The 12,169-nt window shown below is 35.7% G+C and overlaps 1 protein-coding gene across 1 annotated transcript; it reads right to left on the bottom strand.

Annotated features, from left to right (window-relative positions):
- Positions 1-9,725: 9,725 nt before the first annotated feature.
- LOC138340895 (uncharacterized) lies at positions 9,726-11,950 on the bottom strand. The gene is made up of 3 exons (XM_069293067.1): positions 11,429-11,950; positions 10,670-11,354; positions 9,726-10,324 (listed from the first exon to the last, which is right to left on the bottom strand). Exons 1-3 carry the CDS (start codon positions 11,948-11,950, stop codon positions 9,726-9,728), a joined length of 1,806 nt encoding a protein of 601 aa, XP_069149168.1.
- Positions 11,951-12,169: the final 219 nt, after the last annotated feature.

Here is a 12,169-nt window from a genome sequence, read left to right as displayed (position 1 = left end):
GGAAAATGATTTGTAAGCTTAAAAAATACTAAAATTTTAAACCAATCCACAAGAGATTATAAGGAGTCTTCAAATGTTTGTGTTCTTTATAGGAATGATATCACGATATTATTGTTCACACTCTTCCACAGTCCACCTTAGAAATATTTTTTATTTGAGATCGATCTTAGAACACAATAATAGTATTTAAAGGATAGTTGAAAGATTCAATTTAAATACAAACACATAAATATACTTAGAAAAATCTTTGGTAAGCAAAACTCCGAAGGTTACATCAGCTTGGTTAAAGATTTGGAATTAAACCTCTCAATTCCTTTTACTTTCCCACAACTAGGTTACAAAATAGTAATTTACCATATATCAAATCAAAAGAAACATGTCCAATTCATGTACTTAAAAAAGAGTTGCACTATAGCTTTTATAAGAAAAATGAAAACTACTTTAACGATTGAACATAAAAATTTGAAAAGAGAAACATGTAGCACATAATGTTTCCCCAACAATTGAACATAAAAATTTGAAAAGAGAAACATGTAGCACATAATGTTTACCCAACCCAAATGAGAGAAGCACTTATTCTTAATATTACAAGAAATGTAGTTCATAAGTTATACAAACCCAAAACTGAAATAGAAAAGACAATGAATTTGAGACGAGTAGGCTTGACTAAATGATCCTTGAAAACTCCCAAGTCCCAAACAACTTTTCAATGCCCCCGATATCGAACTAATTCCCTGTTCAGACAAAAGAATTGTACACCCACAAGCACACACAATAGCATAGAGAGGGATAAGCCCACTTCAATAATGGCCTTGTTAAGCACCACAAAATGTGAAGTACAGATTTCACACCAATCTTGGAAAATAGAGCATAACATATTTTTTGGAAAAGTAAGAAATACTCTTAGCTACCACATTTAACAATTATTTAGTAAGTAAATTGAGAAGTGAACCTCAAAGGTATATTATGATAATCATGATTTCAAACAAACAAGTAAAAAAGCAACAAGCTTTGAAGTTAAATTATGAGTAAATCCTATGAACATGTATTCTAATGCACAATGTTTCTGAAAACTTATGAAAGTACATTAAATATAAAAGGACATACTTGTTTGCTTCTCCCGGATTGCTTAAACATTTGAGTTTCCAAAACACACATTTGATGCGACAAGAGAATGAAAAATAAAACTACCACATTAAGCATGAAGAGTACTTGGATAGAAACTAACCTGTTAGGAAGTAACAATCAGAAAAAACAACAAGATCTGAGCATCAATAGACAATATTGGTACACAACCATCAACAAAGAACAAGAGAACAGAGAAAAGATGATTCGGTTTATCAGTGTATCCAAGAAGATAAGTGTACTCCGATGAAGAGGTTCTAGTTATATTGTAATGGAGAATCAGGAGCATGAGAAAAATTTCGTATTATATAGTAAAGAAGGCTGATCAGCCAATGGAAAGAAAATGTTCCTCTCGATCAGCAGCATATTCGTAAAAAGCATAAAAAGAGAAACATAAAGATATATGAAATTTCCATAATCCTTTTGTCAAATAAAGTATGCTACTAACCATATGTTGACTGGCTAAGGAAGATGAAAATACCATAATTCGAATAATCAATATCAATCAGACAAGTAGAAAGATCTCTAATTGCCCAATTTAGACATATGACTGTTGCGAATCAAATTTGAAGGGAAAGGAATTCTCAATGATCAAGTTAATTATTGAGAAATTGTAAACATGATGAAAGTTGACAACCAAATCACATAATGGAGTAAAAATGATTAAAGTGTGAGTGTATCTCGATTTGAAACAACTCTGATGTATCAACAGTAAAAATTAAAATCAGTTATAGCAACTTGTTAATCATAAATTATTAATAGAGAATTTGTAGATATGATGAAAGTAGACAAGCAAATCACATTACAGAGTAAACATGATTATTAATTCTTATTACAACCAAAACAAGTTGAACAATATTTTATGGAACATGATTAAAGTGTGAGTACATCTCAATTCGAAACAACCCTGATGCATCAACAGTAAAAATTAAAATCAGCTTTAGCAACTTGTTAATCATAAAGTTTTAATAGATATTACACAGCCTATTCAAACGTGACTCACAGAATAATGATAGACATGGATAAAAACCGCTAATAAAGCTTTAAAAATGAAAATAATAAAAATTCACAAAAGTAATCAATTTATTAGGAAAGAAATCACTAGTTAGTCGTTTTAGATTTCTCATTTTAGGTTTTGTCTTGTAATGAAGTTCCATGCTTGGATCTTCCACCGGAGAGAAGTGACAAAGAGATGCGGTGGCTCACTGACCGATCGCCGGCCAGATGGAGGTAGTGGGGCGTCAGATAAATGAAATTAGGGTAGGGTGATATATTTTAGGGAAAATGACAAATATACCCAGAAGTATAATGAAGTTCGACGTATATTTATCATTTATCAATTTAAATTCCCTTTTTAGTTCAAGTCAATTTATTATTTCTTAAAGGGGTTGGAAACAATATCGCCATTGATGGATAAAATGTCACGCTTAAAATGGGTCTACAATTGAATTGAAAATTTCAAATTCAAATTGATTTAATGTTAATGAAAGGGGTTGAGAAAATATTATTGCTATTGATAGACAAAGCTTCAATCTTTTAAAGTGGGTAGACTATCATAGAAACTTACACGCTCAAATCGATTTGTTATTGTTGAAAGGGATTTTCCAATAACCTAGATTCCTACGATAAATGAAGATGAATTTTTTTTTGTCAGCAAGAGTGTAGTTTTAGTGAACAAGTCTTCTTCTTTCTTGAATGATGAGTTCTTAATTCCATGGGTATGTGGGTTCATAACAATAAAGGGATGGTTCTTTGAATAAAATGAAGAGTGGATTTTAACATCATCCATTTTGGTTGTGGGTCGGATGGATTTTTTAATTTTTGGGTAAAAAATAATGAAATAAAATTGAGCAAATCATTTAGATGAAGCCACATGTCCATCTGTTAGCTTCAAGGATATGCACAAGCATGATGGTAAGGATATATACAACCTTAAAATATAACAGAGGATATTCACATGTCATTTATGAAGTTCGAATATATTTGTCCTTTATGCTATCCTCTCAAAGATAAGATCATGTGATTTTATTTGAAGCTATAAAATCATCATCATCAAATACCATAAGCAAAACTAGGCATAAAATTAATCTAACTAACAATTAATCATTTTTATAACAAAATTTATCATCAACATTAAATGAATTTGAATTAATAGAACATATAAAAAATATGAAGACAATAATTTATTTTTAGAGAGTAAAAAACAAAAAAAAAGTAAATATTTTATTTACGAGATTGAGTGATAATTCATGAAAGATATAGGATTGGTGAATCTAATACCACAATTCTTGAGATTACCCTCAATATTTTCTCCTTCAAAATAACATATTTTAATAAGTACAAGAAGAAAATACTTTTTTATTGATGTCGGATACTTTTATGTGGATTCAATTAAATTCGGATAGTCAAAAGTCCCAAGTTGAGGGTAAACCTCTCGAACGAAACCTATGCTCAAAACTCAAATATGACACTTCTGATCACGAATAAAGAAATACTAACTTCTACTCAACCATATCCTTTTTGGTAAAACAAAATAAATAAATCTAACATATTGTCAAATATTATAGAGAAAGTAAATTAAGTCATTATACGTACCAACAAGAATTATGGTGGGATGTATATGGTCTATCCATCCTTAACTAGCGGTCTCGGGTTTGAGCCTTATATATGAAGTAAATTTTTTTAGAGATTGTTACTCAGGATCCAAATTAACTTGGAACTCAATATAATATATTGAAATAAAGTGAAAGTGATATTAAGTACAATTTATAATTTATTCGAAGTTCCATTAGAACTCATTTATCTTGAAAAATGATGATTTTTATAATAATTATAATATGTTATCATATTTAATATTTCATTGAGATGTGTTATATTTTTCCTTGCAATATGTTTTAAAAGAAACTTTATAAGAATATAAAAATATAGCATGAGGATATATAAAATTCTCATCTTACTAGTAAATTTAATTTACTCCTGATTTGATTCAATACCATGCCATTTAATAATTTAAGAATACAAAATTTTTATTTGAAATTATAAAATCATCATCATACACCACAATGAATATTAGGCATAAAAGTATTTAATTGACAATCAATCATCAGCCTATTGTAACAAAATACTAAATAAATATAAATTAATAGCACAAAAAAGAAATAAAATAAATATAAAAAATCAATACTTCATGTGTAGAGAACAATAAACATATTAAATTTAAAATTTTCATTAAGAAAATTTTTGGTTATTCACAAAAAGATGGAGATTTGATGAGACTAATCTCATAATCTTTAATCTTACCCTCAATATAATTTTTTGCTACTATATGATTTTCATAAGTACAAGAAGGAAATATATATTTTTTTACTATTTCTTATTGTGACACAATTAAATTCGGACAATGGAAAGTTCCAAATTGAGGGCAAATCTCTTCTAACATTGATAACTCATACCTTGACACTTCTAGTGAAGGATGAAGTAATATTCTTTCTCCAAGTTCAATGTTGTTGGTAGAACTCAAAAAAACTTATTCAAACATATCGCAGGATATACAAGAGAGTGTTAATTATTAGTGCCAACAACAATTGTGGAGGGATACATATGATTCATCCACCCTTAATCAGAGGTCTCGAGTTTGAGCCTTGGATATGAGATTAGTCAGAGATCAAATATGGTATAATGAAAAACGAACAAAAAACTAATTTCAATATTCAACTTATTCTGAATTTCATTGGATCTCCTTTATTACGAAGACCATAATTACTATAATAACGAGTTATCATGTTTCATATTTCATGAGATATGTTTTTTTTTATTTCAATATATGTCATCAGAATAAATAGAATTTGCTTCTTTGTAGTGAATATTTTTGTTCTATCACTTATCCTGATTTTGATTCAATACTATAGAATTTATAGGTTATTAAATAAGAATAAAAGACTTTATTTGGATCTACAAAAATCATCATTATATACCACAAAGAAAGATGGTAAAAAAATTAATCTAAATTGCAAACAATCATTCCTTCAAAAATATATTTATCATTATTAACAATAAATGAATCTAAATTAATGGACAAAAATAACATACATAAGGATACCTTTTTTTTTTTTGTAGAGAACACAAATGTTAAAATTTTCAAAATTGAAGTGATGGCACCGGTCTATTCCACAAAGACAAGTCAACCTAAAACCTAACAATAATTAAGAAATGTGGAAAGTAAAATAATAATAGTAATAGAGTAGAAAATTTAGGTATTCTAAAATGACTCCCAAACCTAGTTGTTTGCAAGTCGTGATGGCACCTATGTTTCCAACCAATAGGTAAGCCAACCCAACATATTACCCCAACTAAACCAACAAATGAGTAAAAATACTAACACTTAGCAAAAATCTCCAACACTGAGTTCCTTATAAGTACGAAATGCGGAAGCTAAATATATCACCCCAAGAATTGGTGTCTTAAATACAAGAGCTTCTAAAATTCGATGCAAGTCTGAAATTAAATGACAAATCTAACATAAGGGATATCCTGTCAAAATACTAATAACAGAATAAATAAAAGATAGAGGGAGGTGTGGGCCACGGAATAACAAAGCAGCTCACCACAACTCCAAGAACTTCAAGCTCGGACTCAATTTACTCCACGAGATGTGCTCCTACTCGGAATCGACTCTGCACCACAAAGAGTGCAACAAGTGTAGTATGAGTACGAAACCACGTGTACCCAGTATGTCTAATTTACCGACAACGAAGAAGTAGTGACGGGAGTTATATAAGAAAATAAATTCTTATATTATACAAGTATATATATATAATACACTTACTATTTAAGTTTCATAAATAAAGGAAATCAACATTTAATTATTTCCCAAACACCAAACGAAACATATAATCATCAAGAATGAATGATGGGATGAAATGCAATGCAATATGATACCATGTAATGATATGTCTCAGAATACCCAGTACTCACTCAACCGTATATACATGACACTCCTCGGAAATACATCGAGAGTTCATGACCCATGGGGGACTCGCGAGGTCCATATACCGACACGGATGATCTCCATGTGTCTGTGCGGACGATCTCAACGCACCATCATAATATCAAACAATTCCCGCACGGATGGTCTCCACGTGCCCAAAATTACAATCTTAACATCTTACCATCCCCTGCACGGACGATCTCCATGTGCCCATCTTATACTCAATCTCATGTCAATGCATGTATACAATATTATTTCAAAAATAAGGGGATGATGATGCATCTCACTCAATCAATATTGACATAATACAAAATCACCTCAATTATCACAACTATACGACATAATAAATAAACACAATCAAACAGAAATTTTAAGTCAATAATATATCAGCTAATGCACATATGCTTTGGAAATTTTCAAATACAATCCATATTCTATAGTAGTAACTTTCCATTTTATAACACTGGTACTCGTACCAATGCCTGTCACACCATTGATACGAGACCCCATCTTTCACCCTTACCCCTTTGTCTATTTTCATTTTTTAATCTTTAATTAGGAAAACGTCCTTCAACAAGTCTAAAAGTCTTAACATACCTCAAGTGTCGAGCTCGTGTCTCGAATCCTCAAGATAGTTCCTTCCCTTTTCGTTAAGTTTTGGAATGTTCACGATCTACCAATGATGCAATATTCATAAGTAAGAGAGTTTGTGGACATTCAAATTATTATAGGTATATCATAGACCCTAAACTCACTCATCATTCCCTATCTAATAATTTAATAACAATACTCATATACAAAACGATATCATGTGAACCCACATGAATGAAAAACTTATCAAAACTTCTTACCTTTAGTGGTCGCCCTTTGTATGATGTCGCCACCAATTTTTCTTTTTACACGCTGATCTCTTGTTTTCTTCCTTTTCTAAATAAGAGTCTATTAATCGTGAAACCCCACTAACCTATTATCTTATTATTTATTTAATAAAAGTTTCATCAATAGGGTGCTCATAGTTATCTAATAGTTTAAAAATACCCCTTTAAATTTTCAAAAGGAGTCAAACTAGTCCTAGTTCTCAAAACGACCTAGCAGGTCGTTACATCACCTACCACTTAAACAAACGTTCGTCCTCGAACGGGAAAAGAAAAGAACTAACCTGAACGCTAAAAAAGATAAGGATATTTACTCCTCATGTCTGACTCTGTCTCCCATGTAGCCTCCTCCACTAGACGATGCTTCTACTGAACCTTTACTTAAGCAATCTCCTTGGACCTTAGCTTCCGAATTTGCCTATCAAAATTGGTGATCGGCTCTTTCTCAAAAGTCAAATTCTGATCAAGTAACACTGAATCCCATTGAATCACATGATCACCACCCTGATGATACTTCTTAAGCATGGAAATATGAAATATAGGATGAACACCTGACAAACCAGGTGTCAAAGCAAACTGATACGCCACCTCACCAATACACTCAACAATCTCGAAAGGACCAATATACCTTGGGCTCAACTTGCCCTTCTTTCCAAACCTCATAACACCCTTCATGGGTGAAAACTTCAATAAAACCCTCTCTCCAACCATAAACTCTAAATCACGAATCTTTCGATCTGCATAACTCTTTTGCCTACTCTGAGCCATGAGAAGTCTATCTTTGATCAACTTGACCTTGTCCAAGGATTCCCTCAACAAATCTGTACCCCATGGTCTAACCTCAAATGCATCAAACAGCCAATTAGAGAACGACATCTCCTGCCATACAGAGCCTCAAATGGTGCCATCTCAATGCTCGAGTGATAACTATTATTGTAAGAAAACTTTGCTAGAGGCAAGAACTGGTCCCACTGACCACCAAAGTCAATAACACATGCCCGCAACATATCCTCAAGAACCTGAATAGTCCGCTCAAATTGACCATCAGTATGAGGGTGAAAGGCTGTACTAAGATCCACTCGAGTACCTAACTCTTTCTGCATAGACCGCCAGAAATGAGATGTAAATTGGGTGCCACGATCTGAAATAATAGATATAGGAACCCCATGCAAACGAACTATCTCTTGAATATAGATCTTGGCTAACTTCTCTGAGTTATAGGTAGTCTGAACTGATACAAAGTGTGCAGACTTAGCCCGTCGATCCACGATGACCCATATAGCATCAAACTTACCCAAGGTACGTGGCAACCCTACCACAAAGTCCATATCAATGCGCTCCCACTTCCACTCAGGTATGGGCATCCTCTAAGTCATACCTTCAGACTTTTGGTGTTCATACTTCACTTGCTGACAATTCAAACATCGAGATACAAAATCTACTATGTCCCTATTCATACGACACCACCAATAGTGTTGCTTCAAGTCACGATACATCTTAGTAGCCCACGGATGAATAGAGTACCTCAAACTATGAGCCTCCTCCATGATCAATCTAGTCAAATCACCTATACGAGTAACACATATACGACCCTTAATCCCCAAAACTCCCTCACTATCAAGAATTGCAGCCTTGGCTTCTCCTTTTAAAACCTTATCCCTAATCTTACATAAATCACCATCATCAAACTATTGAGCCTGAATCTGCTCCAACAAGGATGACCTAGCCTCCATATAAGCCAACACCTTATCAGATTCTGAAATATCAAGTCTCACAAAGCTATTGGCCAGGGATTGGACATCCCTAACTAAAGGACGCTCGCCAACCTGTAACATGGCTAAACTACCCATACTTACCGCCTTCCGACTCAAGGCATCTGCTACAACAGTTTTTTTGCCTGGGTGATAAAGAATAGTCATATCGTAGTCTTTGAGCAACTCCAACCATCTCCTCTGCCTCAAATTTAGATCCCTCTGATTGAATACATACTGGAGACTACGATGATTCGTGAACACCTCACAATGCACACCATAAAGATAATGCCTCCAAATCTTTAATGCAAACACCACAGCCGCCAACTCTAAATCATGAATAGGGTAGTTCTTCTCATGAACCTTTAACTACCTCGAAGCATAAGATATCACCTTTCCCTTCTGCATCAACACACAACGAAGACCAACCCGAGAAGCATCACAACATACGACAAAACCCTCTCCCTCCACGGGTAGGGTCAAAATCGGAGCAGTAGTCAATAAAGTCTTGAGCTTTTGGAAACTAACCTCACATACGTCAGACCACTGAAAAGTCACCTCCTTCTGTGTCAATCTAGTTAATGGAGATGCAATCGATGAGAAACCCTCAACAAACCGTCGATAATAACCTGGAAGGCCCAAGAAACTCCAAATCTCAGTAACTAAAGCAAGTATGACCCAATCTCTTACTGCCTCAATCTTCTTAGGATCCACCATGATACCCTCCTTGGACACTACATGTCCCAACAATGCTACCGAACTAAGACAAAACTCACACTTTGAAAACTTTGCATAAAGCTTCGTCTCCTTTAGAATCCCAAGAACAATCCTCAAATGATGCTCGTGTTCCTCTTTTGTGCGTGAGTATATCAATATATCATCTATGAAGACAATAACAAAGGAATCTAAATACGGTCTGAACAATCCATTCATCATCTCCATAAAAGCTGCTGGGGCATTAGTCAATCCGAAAGACATCACCAAAAACTAGTAATGACCATAATGTGTTCGAAATGCCGTCTTAGGGATATCCTCCGCCCTAACCTTCAGCTGATGATAGCCAAATCTCAAGTCAATTTTGGAGAAAGCTGAAGCACCCTGTAACTGATCAAATAAATCATCAATACGAGGTATTGGATACTTATTTCTGATGGTTACCTTGTTCAACTGCCGATAGTCAATACACATACGCATAGATCCATCTTTTTTCTTCACAAATAACACTGGAGCACCCCAAAGAGATACACTCGGTCTAATAAAACCTTTGCTCAACAAATCCTTCAACTGCTCCTTCAACTCTTTCAATTCAGCTGGTGCCATATGATAAGGAGGAATGGAAATAGGCCGACTGCCTGGCTCCACATCAATACAAAAATTAATATCACGATCTGGGGGAAGACCTGGCAAATCGGTCGCGAATATCTCTGAAAATTCACTCACCACTGGAATAGTCTCAAGCATAGGAGTCTCAACATTAGTATCTCGAATGTGTGCCAAGTAAGTCAAACATCCTCTCTGTACTAACTGACGAGCTTTAAGAAATGATATCACACCCTTAGGAGGGTGACTAAGAGAACCTCTCCATTCTACTATTGGAATTCAAGGAATAGCTAAAGTAATTATCTTGGCATGGCAATTTAAAATTGCGTGGTAAGAAGATAACCAATCCATACAAAGAATCACATCAAAATCTATCATATCTAAGACCTTTAAATCCGCATGAGTGTCATACCCCATCAAGGTAACAATACATAATCGATGCACCCGATCTACAACTACAGAATCCCCGACAGGAGTAGAAACATATATCGGCAAATCAAGAGACTCACATAATATATCCAGACTAGGAGCAAAATATGTGGACACATAAGAATAAGTAGATCCTGGATCAAATAATACAGTGGTTGGTCGATGACCAACCGAAATAATACCTGTGATAACAACATTTGAGGCTTCAGCCTCTGGCCTACCTGGAAAAGCATAACATTGAGAACGACCTCCATCAGATTGTGAACCTCCATGACCACCACCTCGACCAGAAGGAGAACCACCTCTACCTGAATGAAAACCACCTCTACCATTCAGTGCACCACCCCTAGTTGGAGGTTGTGCATCCCTAGAAGTCGAAGCCTGAGAACCCTGATGTAAGACACCACGTCTGGTCCTAGGGTAGTCTCTAACAAAGTGTCCCATATCACCACACTCAAAATAGCCCCTACGAGACGTAGGCTGATGAGAGGAACCTGAATGACCAAAATGCCCTCCACGAACTGCATGTCTAGAAGATGAACCCTGCGAAGTATGCACCGCGCTCGAAGAGTTATGCCCACTGTAACCAGCCTCAGATGCTGGTATAGTAGCATGAATGGGTCTGCTGGACTGAGGGTGATAACCTCCGCCCAAGTAACCCCGACTCCTAGGCGGAGAACCACCATAATCAGCTGAATAACGAGTCCTCTTGCCCTCTCGCTGCTCAAATCCCTCATGCCGAATGATCTCCAACTCCTTAGCAGCATCTACCACTTTCTGGAATGGAACACCAGAAGCAGCAACCTGAGAAACTCCTAGGCGGATCGGAATAATTAGCCCTTTAACAAACCTTCTCACTCTCTCAGCCTATGTGGGAAGTATCATCGAAGAATGCCTATCCAAGGCATGAAATTTACCCTCATACTCCGCAATTGACATACCATTTTGCTGCAACTCTCAAACTCGGCCCTCTTGCGCTCCCTCTCACTGCGTGGAATAAATTTGGATAGAAATACCTGAGTAAACTGAGTCCAGGATAGTGTATGGGATCCAGCTGGCCTACTACTAATATAATCCCTCCACCACTGCTTAGCAGAGCTAGTCATCTGAAACGCGGTGTAGTCAACTCCATGGGACTCCACTAATACAAGATTATGCAACCTCTTATGACAACTAACTATAAATTCATATGCATCCTCAGCTAAGTCACCTGTATAAGTAGGAGGATTCATTAGTCTGAACCTCCCAAACATCTTTTGCTCGTCAATTGTCATAGAAGGCCTGTTCACCAAATGTGATGTCATATCTGGAAACTCCATACTATCCAAACGAGGAGCTACAGCGGCAGCTGGCTGAGTCCTAGGAATCTGAGAATCTGGAGCAACTATCGAATCTGGAGTTTGACCTCCAACACGGGTCAGTGAGCCATCAGAAGTGACAGGAAAAGATCCTATCTGCGCCATCTCCTCTAGGATTCCTAACATACGAGCCAAGGTATCTTGAAGCACTGTTGGGACAATAATACTGGTGGAGCCTGAGCTGGCCCATCCCCCTCGACACGATCTTGCACATCCCCATGAATAACCTCTGCATCATGAGGTACGGTCCTATCACGACCCTGGGTAGCTCTTGGTAATTGACCATCCACACGTGCTGCAATACGACCCCTACCCCGACCACGA

This window comes from Solanum lycopersicum, chromosome 1 (genome assembly GCF_036512215.1).
Source record: "Solanum lycopersicum chromosome 1, SLM_r2.1".
NCBI classification, from domain to species: Eukaryota; Viridiplantae; Streptophyta; class Magnoliopsida; order Solanales; family Solanaceae; genus Solanum; species Solanum lycopersicum.
Note: the sequence above shows the minus strand (reverse complement) of the source record. Positions and strands in the feature narration are given on the sequence as shown.